Source organism: Stenella coeruleoalba (assembly GCF_951394435.1).
Source record: "Stenella coeruleoalba genome assembly, chromosome: 19".
Lineage (NCBI taxonomy): Eukaryota > Metazoa > Chordata > Mammalia > Artiodactyla > Delphinidae > Stenella > Stenella coeruleoalba.
In genome coordinates, this window is record NC_137165.1 from 6,164,163 (window position 1) to 6,187,095 (window position 22,933).

General features: G+C 42.8%; 1 protein-coding gene across 1 annotated transcript in view; it reads right to left on the reverse strand.

Moving 5' to 3' along the window:
- Positions 1 to 22,933, reverse strand: part of DNAH9 (dynein axonemal heavy chain 9) — a 300,193-nt gene that overhangs the window by 156,065 nt on the left and 121,195 nt on the right. The window contains exons 29-35 of the mRNA XM_079903920.1: positions 22,037 to 22,194; positions 19,414 to 19,552; positions 16,516 to 16,803; positions 8,204 to 8,414; positions 3,467 to 3,594; positions 1,767 to 1,875; positions 888 to 1,035 (exon numbers count right to left, since the gene is read on the reverse strand). Of these exons, the coding sequence (XP_079760046.1) occupies positions 888 to 1,035; positions 1,767 to 1,875; positions 3,467 to 3,594; positions 8,204 to 8,414; positions 16,516 to 16,803; positions 19,414 to 19,552; positions 22,037 to 22,194 (1,181 nt within the window). The remainder of the gene's footprint in view (positions 1 to 887; positions 1,036 to 1,766; positions 1,876 to 3,466; positions 3,595 to 8,203; positions 8,415 to 16,515; positions 16,804 to 19,413; positions 19,553 to 22,036; positions 22,195 to 22,933) is intronic.

Below are 22,933 nucleotides of genomic sequence, written 5' to 3' on the forward strand. Positions count from 1 at the left end.
TGTCAACTATTCAACTGTGACTCAGTTTTTACTTACATAAAATTCGTTCTTAACACGGTGGATTTTGATGGGGGAGGGCGGGGCACATGAAGAAAGAGTGCCTCGGGTCATTTTGCCCTGGGAGTCACGTTGCCTTTACAGCACCAGATTCTGATGGTGCAACTGGGCTGAGGCTGAGTACCTGATTCGTTGAATGATGCGTCAAATGGCAAAGAAAGAGAATGTAAAACAAAAGCAGGTTCCAAACACCGGAACCCTTCTCTGCAGACACGTATAATATTCTTGCTATAATAAGTATCCTTTTGGTTAAGAGCAATTACTATTTTGTTTATGTGGTAAGTGGTCAGGGCTTGTTGCTTTTACTTTTGCAAACCCATTGGAGGAAGAGTGAAATCTTAGGGTCTAGAGGGCCAGGACTGGTCAAATGATGCATTATACCCAATCCTGTATCATCTAGGCCATGGAAGCCCACAGCCAGGAACAGGAAGTGGGCCCCTTGTGTTGCTGACAGATGTCATCTTCACCTCTAGGCCTGTTGATCTGGCCTGTGTCACGTGTAGGAGGGCCAGCTGCATGCCCTGCGAAGCAGAGGGTCTCAGGATTGCTGTCCATGCTACCACCACCCACGGCCTCCTCCAGACACACCCTGCAGCCCTCCAAAAGGTCCTTTACATCTCTCTCCTCTTCACTCACCTCGCTTCCTGCCTGAACTGACAACAGGCATCCCATCACCGTCCTAACGTGTGTTCCCCTCTGCCATCTGCCACACCCGGGGTGGGATGCCTAGGGACATCTGACTTTGGGGACAGGACAGAACATCAGCGGGACATCAGGTAAGAGCCAACAGGCTCTTTATTGCTTGTTACCTTCCTCACCCCTTGGCCTACCTGGTTCTGAGTGTGTCTAAGCAGGCTGGAAGATACTTGTCAAACAGAAAGGTTAGGTTGGCTCTCTCAGTCTGGGTCTCCCTCTTGTCGATCCAGCTGCTCACAGGAGGGTTCCACCCCAGGTCTGCAGGGTTGATGTACAGGATCCCTGGGAGCATAGAGGATACACTTTAGTGACATTTCCATAGACCTCAGGATATTCTTCATTTCAGAGAGTTATTTTCTCTGTTTAGAAAATGTACTGAAGGCTGGGCTTGAAAAGAACAGAAATCTGGTCGAGGTCTGAGAGGGCAAATGGGTTTGCTATTGGGATCAACTCCGACTGACTGATAATAGCTGATGGAAGGCAGTGTTGAGAAGGATCCTGAGGCCAAGTCTAGGCTCAGGAGGCAAGCAGGCTGTGATTGATTAGCAATACTTGTCATGGTGAGGAAGGGTGCAGATCGCATGGTGGCCCCTAAAAGGATGGAACCGTGTCCCACCCAGGAAAGTTAACGTATAAAGTTATTATTTTCCACCAGGATGTGGTGAGAAATTGCAATGCTCAATCATCTTCATTAGCCTTCATGGAGGCTAGAACTGGCCTGAAAGTAGCCTAATTTGAGGCACTTATGTGCAGAGGACTGTTGTTCAGCTCAGGGGCCAATCCCTTCCCATTACCGTAACATTTCTGAATTGAGACGCTCACATGGTCCTGGCTGTAGAGCACTGGCTCACCTTCGTGGGTGTGGATTAGGGCTGAGATTCAGGCCGGGGTTTTGGATGATCAATGTCTGGCTCCTGTTTGGAGCTTCCTTCAGAGCCAGCAATGTCATATGTATCCCTAGAGGCACCCGTTTTCAACTGAGCAGTTGTGGTTTGTCCTTTCGTGGGCCATACCTGCTCTGGAGACAGTGGCTGGCGTGGCCACGCGCAGGTGGCTGATCTCAAAGAGGAGCCTCATTGTGGGATTTAGAGGGATCCTCTCGTTGCTCGCCAGGGTCAGCACCTGGACACAGGAGGAGGGACACGGCAGGTGGGGAGGAGTTAGGTCACATGGCCAGCTAGGGGGAGTTAGGCTATTATTCCTGATAGGAATTAGGATGATTATTTTCTTCTTTGTGATTATAAGTATTTTCTAAATTTTCTGCAACAATCCTGTCACTTTCCTTCTGTGGCCCCTTTACCTCCATCCCTGTTGTGTGCATTGAATCAGGAAAAAAGCTATCTAAAAAGTTTAAGTGGATGTCAATGATTTGAATGAACTAGACCATAATGAAAAAGTAGGATAATTAAAGGAAAAGGCTCAGGTTTCATACAACTCCTGTTTCTTTTGGAAGAGCACACACTTATTGTAATGATTCTGTAAACGTTGAAACCATTGTAAAACGTCTAGCCTAGATGTGCTTTATGAACAAGTTTAGAAACAGTTCCCAGCTTAACAGCCACTTTATTGGCATTCAGTTTTCATTGTTTATAAAAAATAAAACGTATTCTCCATGGATAAAGATTGGTCACCATTGAGGATGCATGACGGGCTCAGAATGTTTCTGATCTCAGTTTTAAAGATTTGAATAAATGATTTCAGATTCTTTTCAGCTCTAAATATTGAATTAACCTGTATGCAGAAGATTCTGAAGGAAATTACAACAATACTAAAAACATGTGAGTGATGGCAGTGCCACTGAACAAAGTGAAAGTTGCTCTATGGGATGAATCAGTTCTAAGACGTCTACCGAAGATACCGGTGAGTGAAATCAGGATCTTGAAGAGTTATCTGCTATCTGCACTCCATGTTCACTGGAGCATTATTTACAATAGCCAAGATGTAGAAACAACCTAAGTGTCTGTTGATGGTGGAATGGATAAAGAAAATGTGATACACACACACACACACACACACACACACACACACACACAGTGGAGTATTATTCAGCCATAAAAAGAAGGAAATCCTTCTCCAGGTTCATCCATGACAACATGGATGGACTTGGAGAGTGTTATGGTATGTGAAATGTCAGACAGAGAAAGACAAATGCTATATGACCTCCTTATATGTGGAATCTTAAAAAAATAAACTCATAGAAACAGAGGGTAGGTTGGTGGTTTCCAGGGATGGGGGTGTGGGGTGGGCAGAGGAAATGCGTGAAGGTGGTCAAAGGGTACAAACTTCCAGTTACACGATGAATAACGTCATGTACAGCATGGTGACTAGAGTTAATAACACTGTATTGTGTACTTGAAAGTTGCTAAGAGTAGATCTTAGAAGTTCTCACCACACACACACACACACACACACACACACACACATAATTATGTGAGGTAATGGAGGTATTAACTAACCTTGTGGTAATCATTTTGCAATATATATTTCAAATCATCACGTTGTACACCTTACACTTACACAGTGTTATATATCAATTATATATTGACAATGTTATATGTCAGTTATATCTCAATAAAGCAGGAAAAAATAAAGACAGCAGTAATGATGCCTTGCTTGGGGCCAGTCCTGTGTGGAATCAAGATTTCTAGATGTGCCTAGGGACTGGTTTCATTGATGATTAGGGATGAGGTGGGGTCCCCTTCCCCCTTGGTACCTTGTTATCATCCATGACAGTGTTCAGAGACTCGATCCACATTGGATCTATGTCACCATCAAGTAGAATCCACTTGGGCCCATCATGGGTGATGCTGGAAAGCTCCCGCATGACGGAAGAGAACAATCCTAAGAGGAACCATAGATATCTTAATTTCCAGGTCACCATCAAGCTTCTTCCTCTTAAAACAGCCTTTTCCTATCAGCTACAACACTCAGAAGGAGGTGTACATAGGCAGGTCAGAAGTGGCTTTGTAACTTACACTATTAAGAATCTGACCACTCCCAAGGTTCCACTCTCTCTGTGCTCTGGCCCAGCTTTTTGTAAGAACAGCAGCAACAGCAAAACAAGAAGGAAACCTGATGGTACTACTTTTTAACTGACAAGGGACCCAGTGAACCATTTCAACAGGCAACTGTGACGTGATAGAATTACATAAAACCTTCTTAGGTAAGGTTTTCATCCTTTGAAACTGCGGCCTGGGAAAATCCTGCCAAACGCAGGCTTTGAGAGAAGGCCCTATGTGATTCTAGTTGGCGTTACATGAAATTTATCTCTTAATTTGGATAGAATTGATTTTTTTTAATACTAAGCTTTCCCAATCAATAATATGGTATGTCTTTTCTTTTATTCAAATATTGTTTTATGTTCCTTAATAAATTTTTACAGCATTTTCAATGTATCTCTTTGGCTAAATGTATCCCTAAACATTTCAGTTCTTATTGTTATTGTTAATGGAATTTTTTTCCCTGACTTTCAGTTTTAGTTGACGACTGCTAGTATAGAAAAAAGCTTTCAAATTTTGTGTATTTTATTTTATAGTTACCTTTAATACATATGCTTATTAATTCTAGTGATTTTTCAATAGTGTCTCTAGAGTTTTATAGGTATAAAGTGGTATAATCACCAAAATAATAATTATCTCCTTTCCTCCAATTTATAAGATGTATTCGATTTTCCTGTCTTACTGCATTTTCCAGAATCCCACCAAGCATATCTGAATAATAATGTTGGTAATAGGTCTCCTTGGCTTATTTCTGGTTTTAATGGAACTGGCTTTATTTTCTCATCATTCAGAATGCTCTTTTTTTCCTTTTGGCTTTAGGTAAAGAGCATTAATTGTACTTAAGGGATTTCCTTCTATTCCTATTTTACTTAGAATTTTTAAAATTAGGAATGGCTACTGAGTTTTTAGCACCTATTTATTGATCAAATTATTTTATCCTTTAATTTGTCAATGCTTTATGTTGATACTTTAAAAGTAATTGACTTGTCCTGACATTCCTGGAACAGATGCTACTTGGTCAGAATGTATTATTATTCTTTTGAGATCCTGATAGATTTTAGTTACTGATATTTTATTGAGAATTTCTAAATCTGTATTAATAAGTGAAATTGGGCTATTGTTTTTGGTTCTGCACAAAGGTTGATATCAAGATTATTTGGGCTTCATAAAATGAATTAAGAGGTGTCCTTTGATGATTTTGGAATTCTCTTTCTTTTATCTCTTTCTCTTTCTTTTATTCAGCTACTATTTTAAGATTTTCCTTTTCATTGCTTTTTCTACTTCTTATTGAGTGAATTTTTTAATTCTTTTTTTCAATAAGTTTTTATCATAGTTGCTTTACAATGCTGTGTTAGTTCTTATTGAGTAAATTTTGTTAAACTTATATTTTGCTAGTGGATCATCTATTTCTTCTAGTTTTTCGAATATGTATCATCTAATTGTGTCTCTTCCATTTTAATCTTGTCTATATCTACTGTTATATCTTCTTTCTAATTCCTAATCTTACATACTTTTACTCTCTCTTTCTCCCATTAATCATGCTTACAATGGACTTATTGGTCTTTACAAAGAACCAGTATTTATATTTATTTATCCTTCCTATATTTTTTTGTTCCTTCCCACTAATTTCAGCTTTTATCTCTATTGGTTTCTTCCCAGTTTTCTTCAGGTTTAGTTTATTACTCTTTGAATAATTTCTTAGGATGGATACTGATTTCCTTTATTTCTATCCTACCTTCTGTAATTATTTAGAGTTGAGTTTTTTCTTATTGGCTTTAGATGTGTCCCAGAGGTTTCTGTATGAAGTATTCTTCTTTATATTGCTTCCAAGAGGAGTTGCAATTTAATGTTCCCTTTAATCCAGGGCTTACTGTTTCTTGATTGCAAATAGTAAAATTATTTTTGGTCATTTTCTTGCTATTTGTTTCTAATTCTGTTGTATTAGTATCAAACAATGTGGTGTGAAAATTGATACTTTTGAATTCATTACAATTTCTTCTGTGCCCAACTAAACTTTAATTTTTTGGAAATGTTCCATGAGCCTACCAAGAAAGGAATATTTTCTATTTACAAGATGCAAAGTTCTATATCAGCGTGTTACACTGAGTTTGATGGATGCATTTCCTAATTCTTCTATGTCTATACTTATTTTTCTGTCTACTGAATCTTTCTAATTTTGAAAAATGTGTATTAATATAATCCACTATATGTCTACTTTTATCAAGTTCTCTTAAAATATTTAAAAAGTTATATTCGGGCTTCCCTGGTGGCGCAGTGGTTGAGAGTCCACCTGCCGATGCAGGGGACATGGGTCCGTGCCCCGGTCCAGGAAGATCCCACATGCCGCAGAGCGGCTGGGCCCATGAGCCATGGCCGCTGAGCCTGCGCGTCCGGAGCCTGTGCTCCGCAACAGGAGAGGCCACAACAGTGAGAGGCCCGCGTACCACAAAAAAAGAAAAAAAAAAAGTTATATTCCACTTACTTGAAAGTTCTCATTTAGTGAATACAGTTTTATGATTATTATAAATCTTTTTCAATTTCTCCATATTTAATGTGTATATTTAATAAAACTAATTAAAATTCCAACACTGTTTAAAATTTGAATTATATTATGTGAGCTTAAATTTAATATGGAATAAGAAATGCCTAAGACTAGCCGAGAAATTACAGAAAAATATTGAGGAGGGATTTACTTCATCAGACATGAAAATGATATAAAATGATTATAACCTAGATAGAATGACATTAGCATAGGATTAGATAAACAGGTGAGTGGAACAAAACAGAAAACCCAGAATCAGATGTCAATACAATTGGTCCTCTGTATCTGCGAGTTTCGCATCCGTGGATTCAACCAGCCATGGATCGAAAATATTCAGAAAAAAACAATTCTAGAAAGTTCCAAAAAACAAAACTTGAATTTGCCACACACCAGCAACTGTTTATATAGCACTTACACTGTACTTACAACTATTTATACAACATTTACATTGTGCTAGGTGTTATTAGTAATCTAGAGATGATTTAAAGTGTATGGGAGGATGTGCCTAGGATAATGCAAATACAATGCCATTTTAGATGAGGCCTTGAGCATCCATGGATTTTGGTATCCATAGGAGTTCCTGGAACCAATCCCTCATGGATACCAAGGGACAACTGCATATATGACACGTTGGAATTTAAATCAAGAGGGAAAGGACAGTTTACTTAATAAATGGTGCTGTCACAATCAATTATCCATCTGGAAGGAAATAAAGTTCATTCTCTACCTTACCTCATACTAAGCCCCCAAATAAATTCTCGATGAATAAAAAATGTTAATGTGAAAAGAACCTTTTAGACCAAATTTATGATACTATATAGCTTAAAGTTAGAAAGAGTTATAAACCAAATAGGAATTCCAGGTGCTAAAAAGACTAGATAGACATATTTCCTTCTTAAAAAGTGCATGGTAAACATGCCATGAAGCGTCTGTAGACAAATGGCAGACAGCGAAAAACCGTTAGTGGTGAATATAACAGATACAGGGTTAATGTCTTTGGTATATAAAAAAGTTCTTACAAACTGATAAGAAAATAATAAGGAGGAATAAAATTACAAAAGAGCCAACTACTAAGACCAATAAGAAGGAAAGTATATTAAGCCTCATTAATAGTGAAATAAAAATTAGAGAGGCTGCTCATTAAATCCCACTGTTCTAGGCCTCTGATGGAAGGTCCTAAATTAGAGGAGTCCAGGCAGTTTGACCCTGATTGGGACGACTACTAACACTGGGGTGTTAGGATGGAGCTGAGATTTCCTCATTACAGAAGCCACATTTGTTTTAGAAAGAGGTCCTATCAGCTCATAGAGAGTTTTCTCCATTTTCTCTTCTGCTCTCTCCCAGTGACAGGAGACACTTTCCAACATCTACCAGTGATTTTTAATTCTTTGAAGGTGAGGCTGAGGTCAGCACCGAGTGAGCATGGGTTTGCTGTGGAAGGGACCATGGTTCTAGGATCCTCCTGAGATGAGTTTTCTGTAGCAGCTTCCCCATCACTCCTGGGGCGGTGCTGATAGGGAGGTACCCTCTGAGGGATGCTAGACTGAACTGCTCCTTTCAGAATGAGCAGTGGGCTTCCCTATCCTACCCTCGTCTTAGACCCTCTGCCAGGCAACGTAGAGACTCCATGACTTGCGTTCCAGAATCGCGAAACTGTATCTGAGAATGCCTGCCTTGCTTTATCCTCTTTAAGGTGCCCTCTCTCAAGAGGCAGCTGAAGAGTCCCCAAGGAAAGAGACTATCCCAAGGGCTGAGGCTCCCCTCCAAGCCAAAATCAGTTTCCTTTCTTTGATTCTTTCCACCTTCTTTTCTAACCTGATACAGATCAGCCCAATGTCCCCTCCTCTGCATTCACCCTACTGCATTCTCTTCTGCCTAAGGGGCTGATTTAGTTGTATCCCGCTCTCACCATCCTTCCATTCTCGTGTGGCCGGATTGATGATGCCAAAGAGTTCATCACTGGTGACTGCTTTGGGGTTGAGGTCAGTCCAGACGGGGCGGCGTTTCATGATCTGGTAGGTCTTGTGCAAGGACCTCAGCACCTGCGACTTTCCAGTTCCCGCACTGCCCACCACAAACACGGAGTGCCGCACAGCCAGAAGCTCCTCCAGCTGGACCACCTGGGAGACATGGAATTCAGCCAGAGTGACCAGCCTGTCACTCACTCACGTCCCAACTGCTCTTCTGTGAGCCAGACTGGTGTCTGAAGTGAGACCTGAGGTCAACACAGGAAGGGTTACTCCCCCCAAGATGTGATGGGGTCGTAAATGTAGGGGCAACATGATTCATTTACTCACTTATTCATCATTCCATCCTATAATTATTAGTCACAACAAAGTGCTAGGCAGTGTGCCTGGTGAGGGAGATTCAGAGATGACTCTCCGCCCTCCATCATCTCACAGTCTGATGGAGAAGCAAGTCATGTTGACAAATTATTATCATGTTAGGTGATAATTGCTATAGCTGATGTATTTATTAAGAGCTATGGGAGAAGACTGGAAGAAACAATTGATTTTGTACAGATAAATGGAACACGAAAGGCTTCACAGAGAAGGGGGCATTTGAACTGGGGCTTCAGGGGTGAGTAGGAGTTTGCCAAGAAGATGAAAAGGAAGGATATTCCAGGCAGAGGAAACAGCACAAACAAAGGCTTGTGGTGTGACAGAGCATGACATGGTTGGCCAGATGGTTTGATGAGGCTGCAGTCAAGGAGCTCCTTGAGGACAATGATACAATTGACGGTATCATCACTCTTGTTCTAGTTTGCCTCCAGGCTCACCTTTCTACACTGTTGTACACTTACTGGAATGAAAATTTGATCAAGTCACTGCCATCACGTTGTCCCTTCAGTGGTTCTCCATAGTTTTAGTGATGAAATCCCAAATCCCTACACTGGTTTACAAGGCCCTTTTGCAGCTTGGCCCAAAACAGCTTCCAGTGTTTTATCTCTCATCCCTCAGCACACACATACCAGGTAGACAATTTCTTGGAGCTCTTTAATGATTCTCTTCCGTGTGCCTGGGCCTTTAAAACACCGTGCCTTCTGTTCAGAAGTGATCCCGTCTCCTACCTTCTTCTGGCCAGCCCCTACACACCCTGCAGCCTGGGGTAGGTGTCCCATACCTACATCCTGCATCCTAGCACTTACCAATATTGCAATGGTTACTTTTCTGTCTGCCTATTAGATTATCAGCTACTCGAAGGCAGGCAGGACAGGACTTTTATTGATATTTCTCTATTTTCAGTGTCTAGCAGAGAATCTGGCAGAGACCAAGTGCTGAAGAAATATTTGCTGGAAATGTGAAGGATGGGGACTTCCCTGGTGACCCACTGGTTAAGAATCTGCCTGCCAGTGCAGGGGACACAGGTTCGAGCCCTGGTCCAGGAAGATCCCACATGCAGCGGAACAACTAAGCCCATGAGCCACAACTACTGAGCCTGCACTCTAGAGCCCGAGAGCCACAACTACTGAGTCCGTGCTCCACAAGAGAAGCCACTGCAAAGAGAAGCCTGTGCACCACAACGAAGAGTAGCCACTGCTCGCTGCAACTAGAGAAAGCCCGCGCACAGCAATGAAGACCCAATGCAGCCCAAGCCAAGCAAACAGACAAACAAACAAATAAATAAATAATTAATTTTTTAAAAAAATGTGAAGGATGGCTGGAAAGGTTGGATGACCCCTATCAGGAAAGGTCTTGCATGTCATGAGCTAAAACATTTGAACTTTATTGTAGATCAGGTTTCCTCATACTTTATACTATAAATCCTTAATAGCTGAGGAAAGTGAACTGAAGAGGAAATGTGCTAAAATGTTGACAGAACATTTCTGTGGGACAACAGAAAGTTTTTCCCCAAACATTTTATTTATTCTACATTAAAAAAATTACACTACTATATATAAAACAGATAACCAACAAGGATCTACTGTATAGCACAGGGAACTAAACTCAGTATTTTATAACCGCTTATAAGGGAAAAGAATCTGAGAAAGTATATGTATATATTCAGATATATGTATCTGAATCACTGTGCTGTACACCTGAAACTAACACGACATTGTAAATCAACTATACTTCAATAAAATAAAAAAAGTAAAGCAAATTAATTAATTTAAAATGACTCCTATATTTTAAAAAATTTAATTGATAGGAGTGTTAAAAAGAATTCTAGAATTGTACAACAAGGGAATTAGGAGAGTGGTACCACTTATATGAAGAGAGTAATATAAAGGTAGCTGATAAATGGCTCTTCGGGGAAAAAGACAGTTAGCTTCCAGTGTGGAAGGATTATTTATTGGGATACTGAGTTTTGCTTTCCATAGCATCAATATCTTTCTCTCCTCCATCCCAAGCTATTGCTGTTCCTCTGATTCAAACCCCAAAATCACCCAAAAGAGATTCTCAATCCTGGCTCTTGTTTTCAGCTTTCAGGGACTCAGTGCAGGATCTTCCCAGATAAAACTGAGGGAAGTGATCAGGAAGGGTCTCTGAGGAGCTGACATCTAAGCTAACATATGAATGAAAAAGAGTCAGCCATGCGAAGACCAGTGGTAGAGCATTCCAGGTAGAGTGACAGTGAGCGCAAAAGCCTTAAGTTCAGCAGCAAGCTTGGAGGGCTCAGAGAACAGAACAATAAAAAATTAAAAAAATTAAAAAAGGAAGAGGGAGCAGTATAAGATGAGGTAAGAGAGGTAAGCAGGGGGCAGATATGCAGAAATTGATACTTGGAATTTTATTCTGAGTACAACAGAAAGCATTTGGAAGATTTTAAGCATGAAACTGACCTGAGGGTATTGCATTAAAATGGAGGAGGGCGGGGTGGGGGGGGGGCGGAGAACAGGAGAGGTGGTGGCAGTGGATGGTGTTCTGGCTACTGAATGGAGACTGTATTAAAAACCTAGGTTGTTTTTTTTTTTTTTCCGTGAACTACTACTGACTGATTCCCTGATATCAGAAAGACTTAAAATTGCTTTCTAGTTCCATCAACTTCTTTTTGTTCAACAGCTGTATTGAGACATAATTCACATACCATAAAATTCACCTTTTTCCAGTGGCTTTTAGCATAGTCACAGGATTATACAACCATCACCACTATCCAATTTTAGAACATTTTCATCAACCCAAAAGGAAAACCCAGACCCATCAGTAGTCACTCCCCATCCCTACCCCTAATTCATCCCTGTGCAGCCCCTGATACACATTCTGCCTCTATAAATTTGACTATTCTGGGCATTTCAGAAAATGAAATGACCTCTTTCACTTACAATGTTTTCAAGGCTCATCTATGCTGTAGCATGTACCAGTACTTCATTCCTCCTTACAGCTGAATGAAATTCCATTACATAGGCATACCACATTTTGTTTGTCCATTTATCAACTGATGAGTGGGTTATTTCTACTTTGTGATTAATCCATCAACTTTTGACAGTATCTTTTGTAAGGTAAATATATATGTATCTCTACCCTTCCTTTTACCTTTTCTTCTCGTTTCCATCTCCTACCTTCTGCCAGACACATTATACTCTTACATTGCCATGTTTGGTAATATTTACATTCTGTTTCATACTTAGATTTAGACCTTCTCTATTTTCCATGATTCTAAGAGTTGAAGACAAATAGCGGCTTCGATTTTTACCACTGTAGATATTTTTCACTACAGAAGGAAGCAGTTGCCTGGAACACATCACGTTCTCTGTGGGCCTCATGTCATGACTTGACAGAGGATGTTCTGAACATCAATTCAAGGTCAAATAGATACTCTTTTCTTACACTCTATATATTGATCAATATCAGGTTCACACTTACTTTAAAAAAAATCCTTTTTCTCTTAGTGTTTTTAATTTTTTTCTTTGTTAAGACAGACAGATGCCTTAGTTCTCATAACTGAGAATTTCAGTAAAACACATGAGACATTTCATCTTGTTCATCTATTCTTCCTTTGAATTATCTACTTTTCGGGTCCTTTTCCTTAGAGACCGTGGACTTCCTGACTCGATTTGGATTGATTGCTTTCTAGGCCTGCTAACAGCTATAATTCAAGGACTTCCTTTATTTGATTCTGAAATTTTTGAATCCCATGATATTTTTCTTGTTTTTCATCCTCGTTTTGCTATAGTATGTCCTCAAGTAACTTAATCAAATAGGATGCATACATAGTAAAATTTGTAACTCTTTGAAAATATCCTGAATGATAATTTGGTACGTAATTAGTTTTGAGATCACTTCCCCTCAGAACTTTGAGGGAATGGTTTTCTTGTACTCTACTATCTGATATTGCTGATGAGAGGTTCTGATGTCATCCTGAATTTCATTCCTTCCTGGGTCACCTGTACCACCTTCTCAATCTGTCACCCAGCCAGGAAACTTTTATCTTTTTCTGGTGACCCTTGACTTCTGAAATTCCATTATGACGCATCTTGGTATAAGTCCATTGAAATCCACTCTGTTCAGTACTGACTGAGCCCATGTAATCTGTACACGTTTGTCCAGTTTTTCAAGGGCTCTCTTTCTAGAATTCCCATTGACAACACGTTACGTAACCTAGATAATCCTCTATGTGTCACCTTGACTCTCACACTATCTGTCTCTCTTTGTGTGTGTACTATATATATTATACTTTGTTATACACATACACACACATATATATAGTTTCATCCTGGGAGATTTCCTCGGCTTTACCTTCCAATCCTCGCATTGAATTGTGTGTGTTATCAGTGATTCAATTTTACATTTCAAAGAGTTCTTTGCAATTCTCCAATAGTTCTTTTCATTTTTTGATAGCATCTCATTCTTGTTTTATGGATGTCGTTTTCTTTATTTTCATTAAGGATACTAATTAGGACTTTAAAACGTCCTCTTCCTAACTTCCCCTGGAGTTAGTTGCTGCGTGTGTATGTGCGTTTGTGTGCGGGTGTCTGTCGGTCTGTCTGTCTCTTGCGTTGTCGATTGCCTCCAGTATCTGGTGAGCCTCGGGTTTAAACGGAGAGCTGCACCGTGTTTTCTAGGACGCTGGGGTGGGTGCTGTCTGCGGCTTGATATGCGGGTCTCCTTCCAGGCAGGGAGGACTGAGAGGGAGGTCTGTGCTCCCAGTCAGATCTTGGCCTTTGTCTTTATTCTTCTACTTGTGGGTGAGTGAGCAGGTGCTGGCCTTCAGGCCGAGGAGCCCAAACAGAATGTATGGGCTTCAAACTCTTAGAGCAGTCATAGTTTCCCTCCTAAAGACTTTATTAAATTCCCTTAGACCTTTCTTTTCAGCTGCAGTTACATGCTTGGCTGTGCGTGGTCCGCATTCTTGGGAACCTGGGCCTAGAAGGGGGAGCTGGGGGAGAGTGTGGGGAGCTAAGTGGTACAATGATTGGGTAAACAGACTTAATGCCCTCCCCCACCGGCTTAAGGCGCCCCCCCCCACCCTGTGTTCTCAGTCCTCTTCCCCACCCCTGCCCTCCTTCACTGCCTAGTCCAAGCCCTGAGCTTCTCCAGGGTTCTGCTTGGCAGACTGGCCGCCTCCTGGCTCCTCTTCCCTTGAAGCCCTTTCTAAGCATATTTGAGCCTGCAGCCCCCCTGCTCTGTTTGATCTGTCAACCTGCTTTCATCCTCTTCCCATCTTTCCAGAAATCTATTCTTATATCCCCTTCCCAGTTTTCACACTTCTATGGGCTTATTCCATTTTTTTTAAGTTATATTATCACTTTTAAAAGATTGCAGGATGCCTTCTCAAACCAGAGCTTCCCTAGAGGTTTTTGATGAAGTAACTTTAAAAAGTTCAAGTGTACTGTGCTATACAGCAGAAATTAGACAACATTGTAAATCAACTATATTTCAAAGAAAACAGTTCAAGTGGACAGTGTAAATGAAACGTCGGTAGAAAACATCATCTACTGCAAGAACCTTTAGTAGATGGCATCTGTCTTATCAGAGGAGCAGAAAGTGGTTATGAAAAGAAGGGAAGAAAAAGAAGGAAACAATGTGGGGCAACTGACAAATAAATAGAAAGAGTGAGATTCTGAGCAGAAAAAAGTGCAGAAAATGGGGAAGGAGGGTCGTTTGCCTTAGCAGACTCTCAGAGAGGCTGGGAAGATGTGGACTGTCCTGCTTCTAAGATGTCAGCCTCAGTGCCTGCATCCTAGGAGCCTCATCGGATTAACTCATCTCTGGGGTGAGGGTGCCCCTCAGGATCAGAGCCTTTCAGAGGAAACCCCTCATCTGGCATCCAAAGCCCTCTATAACACGGCCACCTATTATCTCTCAGGTCCTATTGCTCCCTCCCCCTCCCCCACCCCAATACCCTTTTCTCTAGCCACACTGGACTTCTTGCTGTGGCTTGTACAATCTCTATGTCTCCCCGTCTACCCTCGGCTGACCCTCTTCCCTCTATCTGGGAGGCCTTCCTGCCCATCTCTACCTTTAAAAAGTCTATCTACCAAACTTAGGAGGAGAGAGGTTGGGAGTGGGGATTGCTCCACGGGCAAAACCAATCACAGCTGCAAAGGACCAGGTGATGCTTTGCTCTCTTCTGTAAAATGTAATCTCAGAAATGAAAGCAGACACCAGTTCTGTTTATCTGTAGCCAGAGCTTAATCTCAACCAATGCAAGTACTGTGTGCTAGAAACCCCACCTGGAGTGGAGAAGGAACCAGCCCCCAGTCTGTAAGTTCCTCAAGGGGGAGCACTTTCTCTCCTGCGAAGCAGCTTGGTGGCATATCCTGGAGAGGTAACAGTACAGGAAAAAAAAATTCTGCCCTTATCCCTGTATTCCAGGACCCTCTCTTGTGGCACCTGTCACATCCTCCCTCCAGGTTTAGTTATCTGTGTGCAGGCACTTCTACTGTAACAACATCAATACGTCCTAAAAATGTTACCTTCTGCAAACAGACTCATGGGAAAACAAGATTGCGCAGACCACTCAAAATGTACAGAATGTTGTCTCCAAAGCCCTCGAAGCTCAACAATGCATCCTAATCCCAGTAAAAACACTAGCACAGTGAAGTCACTAGAGAGCATTTGCAACCTACCTCATGTCCGTTTATCCTCTGAAACCTTAAATCTGGGGGCCTGTGCTTCATTTTTCAAGAGGTAGATCATGGGTGTATGAATTTCTAATAAAGAACTAAAGATCGGATGTAGATGGAGTCTTCTTCACTAATCCACTGTTTTAATACATGAGGAAGTGACTTCACCCACCCTAAGCCTCCCCAGAAAACAGCACGAACCTCCGTGGTTCCTACAGGCATGAGACTAGCTATACTTGCACTAAAGTTTCAGGTTTTCTTTCTTTAAGTCTATGTCTATTGCTAAATGTATTCATTTTCTATGGCTGTAACAAATTACTGCAGACTTAATGTCTTAAAATGACAGAAATTTATTAGCTTACAGTTTGGGTGGTCAGAAGTCTTAACTGTGCTCAAATCAAGGTGTTGAGGGCTGATTTCTTCTGAAAGCTGTGTGTGTGTGTGTGGGGTCGGTTCTCTTGCCTTTTCTAGCGTCTAGGGGCTGCCCACACTCCCTGGCTCATGGCCCTGTCCTCCACCCTCAAAACCAGCAGTGGCTGGTTGAGTCTTCCTCCGTGGGGTCACTGACACTCTCTGTCTCCCTCTTTCACTTAGAAAGACCGTCGTGATTATACTGGGCCACCTGGATAAACCCGGATCATCTCCCCACAGCCTGGTCAGCTGATTAGCAACCTTAACGCCCTGTGTGACCGTAATCCCCCCTTGCCACGTAATGTAACACGTTCACAAATTCTGGGGATTAGGTTGTGGACATCTTTGGCGGGGTAGGGGGAGGAATTATTCTATCTACCACCCTCAGGTTTTTCTTTAATTGTGTAAAGCCTGTCCCTGATCACTTCAAAGCATTTTCAAGATCAGAAAAATGCATAAGAACCAACACAGCTTCCACTTTACCTGACTGTCATTCCTGTATAGTGGTGCATGAAGTAATTCACATGAAAGGAACACGTGCTATAGCAAAGCCTGTGTCTCATTCCTCCCATGAGAATGTGAACCCCCTGACGGTAGGGGCTTTGTCCTTCTTTTGCATTCCTCACCGCACATTCCACACTGTGGATGTGCCAATAAAGAGCTACTGAGATGAACTGAGTTATTGCAAAGTCGATAAGTATCTGTACCTCTAAAGCTACACTTTGGATTAAGGATGAAGTATAATCCACTGTCCAAGAAAAGAATTAAGAGACAAAAAAATGTTGGGAGGGAAAACCCTGTACCTTGAGCACAAAGTTGTCCTCAGCCTGCAGCTTCAGCTCCACCACAGCCTTCCTAACCAAAGCTTCGAAGTTGAGGTCTCTCCTCCGAGGGACATTCAGGGCAGGAAACAGGTCCCCGATCAGGCCCATGAACACGGGTATGTCGTCTGTCACAATCTTGGGGATGTTGAAGTCTCGCAGGGAGCGCATCAGGACCTGGTCCTCGGGCCGGTCAGGATCTCCTCGCTTCAGGGATCCGGCCACCACCAGCACAGACTTGATGGCCCTCAGGCCCCAGTCATAGTGATCCTGCGGGAAGGCAGCAGGGTTAGACGAGAGCTGCTGGGATGCACAACCCCACGGGCTCGGGCTAGTGTCCGCAGGATTAGATAGCACACCAGTACTAGGTCACTTTTGAGGCCAAGGCAGAGGCAAAGGAAAAGATTAACGACATAGTAGATCATGATCCGGGATCCTAGTTCCCAGTCTGACATTAGTCACTTTTCTGGCTGTTACGACGACAGAGCAGACACAGAGCATATGGGGGGCTGGGGGTCAGGGAGGTTAAACAGACCGCTTCCAAACCTATCTGGCTACCCCTTGAACATTCAGAGGGTGGAAGGGTTGTCAAGGAGGGAGATGTGTTAGTTCTCAGAGGTGGCCGAAGGTGAGCGTACTTGCCTCAAAGAGGCCTTCAAACTCTGAGAAAAGGGGAAAAAAAAAGTTCCTTAAAATTTTTGTCAAAGGAGGCACCCAGAGGTCACAGGTTCTGAGTGTAGGCTCGTGGGATGGTGGAGCACACTGCTGACACCAGGGCTGGGAGTGGAGTGGTGAGGAAAGGGTGGAGCGTGCGGTCCAGAGCACAGACTCTGAGCTCAGACAGACCTCGGTTCAAGTCCCAGCTCTGCTACTTGCTTCACAGCAGGTCGTTATTTAATTAGAGCTGTGATGCTTGCTACAGAGGACAATTCAGTGTGCAAGGAACGCAGAAACATAAAACTGACTCAGGACGCCACTCCTGAGGCTGGGGACAACCCGTTCCTTCCAGCCTTGACTGCACTTCCTCCTCATCTGGGAGTGACTGGATCCCAGGTCTTCCTTTTCTTTCAACTTTTTATTTATTTATTTATTTATTTTTGGCTGTGTTGGGTCTTCGTTGCTGCACTCGGGCTTTCTCTAGTTGCGGCGAGCGGGGGCTACTCTTCGTTGCAGTGCGCGGGCTTCTCATTGTGGTGGCTTCTCTTGTTGCAGGGCACGGGCTCTAGGTGCGCAGGCTTCAGTAGTTGTGGCACGCGCGCTCAGTAGTTGTGGCTCTGGGGCTCTAGAGCAAAGGCTCAGTAGTTGAGGCTCACAGGCTCTAGAGTGCAGGCTCAGCAGTTGTGGTGCACAGGCTTAGCTGCTTCATGGCATGTGGGATCTTCTCGGACCAGGGCTTGAACCCGTGTCCCCTGCATTGGCAGGCAGATTCTTAACCACTGTGCCACCAGGGAAGTCCCCTCAGGCCTTCCTTGATATTGTTTCTTCAGGGAAGTCTGATCCTTAGCCCAGGCGCAGCCACCATGTCCTTCGCCTTCATCATACACTGAACTGAAAGAGCAGTGCAGGTGCAGGAGCACACCCCGGGGAGGGCTGTGACCTGGCGCCTCGGAAGAGGCAGGAGACAGGGCCGCACGTGGTCTTTTGCAGACAGTGATAAGGATGCTGGTCTTTATCTTAAGTACAATGAGTACCATTTTTAAATGACCCCTCCAGCTGGTGGCTAAAGAATAGACATGAAGGACTAGAGTAGAGGTAGAGAAACTAGTAGAGAGGAACTTCCAAGCAAGAGACATGGGTGCTTGCAACAAAAGTGGTAGAAAGAAAGAAGTATTTGAGAAATATCCACAGGGTAGAAAGAACAGCCGTTCATTCATGATTAAATGTGGGGCTGAGGAAGAGGAAGGTGTCAAGGATAACTCCAGGCTTCCAGAATCAGCAAGTGAGTAAGCGATTGTTCTCCTGAAGCCCTGAATGCAGCAGTGGGCCTGCGGTGGAGCTGGCAGGACCACTGGCTTTAGATACTGAGCTGGAGGTGCATTTTAGACAATCAGGGGATCTGTGGCATAGACCACTGAATATACAGGCTTTGAGTTCAACAGAGAAGTCTGGGATCGAGACGGGAAAGTGAGTCACTGGGCTGAAGCCACTGGTGGCTGAGAACCGACAGAGAGGATGCAGTGAGCCAGGGCCTGGGAAGTGTTGAGAAAACAGGGGAGGTGGCTTCTTTTTCTTTTTTTTTCCTAAATCCATTTTGGACAGATTTCACAGGACTGAGAGGGCTCACTTTGTGGCAGCAAAGGTGATCCAAGTAAACACCCGAAAGGAAAGAGAAACTCATTGGGAACGCCTAGGAAGCCTGATTGGCTGTCCGTGACACCAAGAAATTCTCCATCTAAGGCATAAACCTTGGAGGCTCTGGGTCATGTTGTAAGGTCTCTTCTGGAAGGGGTCCGGCCCTGGGCAGAAGCCACACTTAAGGAGCAGCAGCAATGAGCAGCGCAGTGCTGCTTAATGCCTGACTCTCTCTCCCCCATCTTCCTCCCTTCTCTCATTCCTTCAGGTACAGACCACTCCCTCCAAGGGCTTTCATTCGCCACTGCAATGTTTCTCATGGGACACTGGTGATCTATGAGGTGCTGCTAAGTATTCTACTAAAAAGGGAGTTCTGTGGCCAAATCGTTGTGTTTTTTTTTAATGCTGGGCTAAGAAAATGAACATGAATCTTTATTATAGATGTTTCTAGAGCGTGTAATATGCTTATGGGCACAGTGACTCTCTATGAGAAGGTTCTAATGTTTCCCTAACACACTGGCTCCAGAACCCGTCCAGAGCTGGGACAATCACACGCAACTGGTCACCTGGTCTAACCAGGGATTGTACCTGTTTAGAGAGAAGCTCTTTGCACAACTTGTAAAGGGTGATGAACTTCCTGGCTAGTAACCGTGCTTCAATGAATCCTTCTGCCACAAGCATGATTTCACAGATCAACTCAAAGTCTGGAACGACCATCGCGCAAGGCCTGTGTAAGGGAGACAGAGGGCTGAGACAGTCCCAACCACAGTGGAGGGGAGCTTGTAAGACAAGAGACACTGGCTGAGATCACGGACGGAGGCATGTGTGAGTGTGAAAACTGAGACCTTAGCAATTATTTCGCTGAAGACTTTCAATGTTAAGATGAGTTAGTAAGGATAAAGGGAGTAAACTCTCTTGCTCAAGGTGATGGATGATGTGAGTAGATGGGGACAGAGGTGGGGCTACAATGCAAGTCTTGTAACTTGGGTCCAGTGTGCCTTATACAAGGCACAGATTAGTAAAGCCTCAGTAATTAGCAGATTACCAATTAGTGATCTTCTATCATAGATTAGGGGCTAAGGTTGAGGAATAGAGTCTCTCTTGTTATCTGCAAGAAAATGAGAATCTATTTCTCCTCCTCAAAACTTGTCTCCTCCAAGTCTAGATGATCAAACTTATTCTATGCCTATTTGCATACAAATGTCAATACGTAATTCTGAGGTCTGAAGTAGGCACCTATGAACCCCACTTTGCCACAAAATGGCAAATATGAGAATATAGAAGGGGATTTTTGTCTATATATAAGGATTTATTGTGATTTTTTCCCCTTCTAGGTCTAGAAACATTTTATTTTAAAATTAGTTAATTTTAAAATTAATTCATTAGGTATGTGATAGGAGACTAAAGTTGTTACGTTTCTTTAATTGCATTTTCCCTACACTGATATAAAATTTTCAAAAACATATCATTCAAGTACATTTTTCCCTTATATTATATTAAATTAGATTCAAATTCAAAGGAGCAAGCAAATACTTAGATTCTCAAAATTAATTTGTAACCTAAAATAAGGTTAAATATGCATCCGTACAACAGAGTGCAATGCAGCTGTGAAAAATAATGCTGTAGAAGAAAAACTATTTAATGACACAGGAAAACATTAATTAATGAAGGCAGGGTACTAGACTCTATAGAGTCTGATCCCAAGTTTGAAAAAGAAATACTCTGCCCTCACAATACTGGAAGGCAGGTGGCAAGGGGTCATACTGACTTTCTCTGGATGATAGGACTGGGGTGAGCAGAGTCTGGAATCAGACTGCCTAGGTTCAAACTCTAGTTCTGCTGCTTACTAATTGGGTTACTAGCTAACCTTAGTAACTACAGTTACCACCCTGGGAAATCTGCTGAATCTGTTTTCTCACAGTTCAAAGGGGGATCCTAATAGTATCTACCTCATAGGGTTTTTGTGAGAGTTAAATGTGAAAGTAGATGTTTGTACTTATTATTTTTACAAGTACTTTTCTGTTTTTCCCCCAAATTTTCTTCTATGGGTATATGTTCTCTTTAAATTCAGGGGAAAAAGTGTGAGGAATAATTCTTATCAGGGTGATAACCCCTGTCCAGTATTGTTCATAGCACACAGTTTACTTAATAAATACTTTGCATAAGCAAATAGTGATCAGTATAGTACTCTGTGGCACCAGTTCCCACAGCCTGCTGACATTCTTGGTTAAGGTGGGGACCTGCCTGAAGGAGGAGGTACCGCCCCACCCCTGGAGCAGTGAAAGTGAGGGACTGAAGGACACAGGGAGCTTTCCAGTGGCCTCCTGGGCCTCTGTGTCCGCAACAGGGAGCGCTGGGTCTCAGTCCAAAGATGAGACAGACAGCTTTGTTTTCACTCTCACAGCCTCCCTCTCAGGTACCAGTTCAGTAGACAGACAATCAGAAGCCATGAAGGATCTTTCAGCTTTCTCTTTGTTGGGCTGACTTCTCTTTTCTGAAAAAAGAACGAAGACTCCAGCCCCTGCTAGGAAATGCTTTTGTGTTTTCTTATCTCAATAAAGAAGATTTAAAAGCGTGGCAATATCCACTGGTGGCAAAGGTAAAATAAAAGAGGTGCTATCATGTGTCACCTGTGAGACGGTCATTCAGCACAGCTCTTTGTAGAAAGCAATTCGGTAATGTGTATCAAGAGTCTTAAAAAAGTTCCTCCCTGTTAATTCAGTGATTCCATTCCTGGGAAGCTAGCCAAAGAAAATAATCATGCATACAAAAAAAATACTTATGTATATTATACCATGATGAATAAATTTATTTTAACTGTTATATTTAACTACTGTGGGCTAGTTAACTACATTGTGGACCATGCATTTGATAGAATAAAATGCAGTCATGAAATGAGATTTCTTAAGAATACCTAACAGAAGAAGAAACCATTTATGATAGGATTATGATAGACTATGAAATGAAAATACAAAACTGTGTGTAGACCACACACGTAGACTACAAATGCATGACTTTATATGCCTGTAAAGAAAAGAACACAATTAAGCAAAAAATAATTTTACTGGTGATGGCATTAAACGTGGTTTTGTAAAATCTACCTTTTAATATGTTCCACATTTCTTTTAATGTATATGTCATACATTTTCAGTGGAAAAAATAAAAGAAGCTTCTCTCCGGGGCCCTTGCACGGGGCAGAGCAGACGCTCACCTGAACAGAGCCTTGAGGTTTTCTGGCAGCTCCGTGCGGCCGGCGTAGCCTGGGTTCATGGTGATGAAAATGCCCACAGAAGGGTTCAGGCTAATCTCCTCTCCAAGGAAGTTGAACCGCTGCTTCTTATCTCGAATTGCATCTTGAATGCTTTTTACCTGGTGAACAAGTCATCGGAAAATGCTCCCTCTGCGTACCAGAGGCGGAGCGGTAGCTAAGGCTGGGACCCTGTGGTCACACAACACAAACACTTGCTCTGGGCCCCCCTTCATGGAAGGACAGGACTGACGACTGCGCCCTGGGCTCTTTACCGATGGGCACTGGGTGCATGTCTAAAAGAAATCTGGCCACCCGTATCCCCATATCCACGCTTATCACATGGTGCCTAAGAGGTTGGGGGTGAACAGCAAACAACCCTGACCGCCAGTCCTGTCCACACCCTCCGCTGTCTTGAGCATTGTTCTGTATTATGTCATGTGATCCTCACCAGGATGCTCTGAGCGTGGGCTCTTTAGTACCATCATCCCAAGAGGTAGAGTAGTTTGCTGAGCCCTACACAGCTGCTAAGTGCTGGCGTCTGCATCTGAATCCAGGCACGTGGATTCTGGAGCCTGAGCTCTTAGCTGCTACATGGTGGAGAGAACGCTAGGACCTACCCTCTAGGCTTGTTCTAGGAGTAAATGAAATAAAGTCCGCGAGGAGTTTAGCACACAGAAAACGCTCAAAAATAGCAGCTAACATGGGCACTCTTGATGTGACCGCCGCCATCACTGCAGTGTGTCCTCATCTGGATCTAACCCTCTCGGCTACCCCTCCGTCTACATCTCTGGAACGAACCTGGAAAACACAGGCAACTCCGGTAGGGATGGAGGGTATGGTGAGGAGCGGGGGACAAAG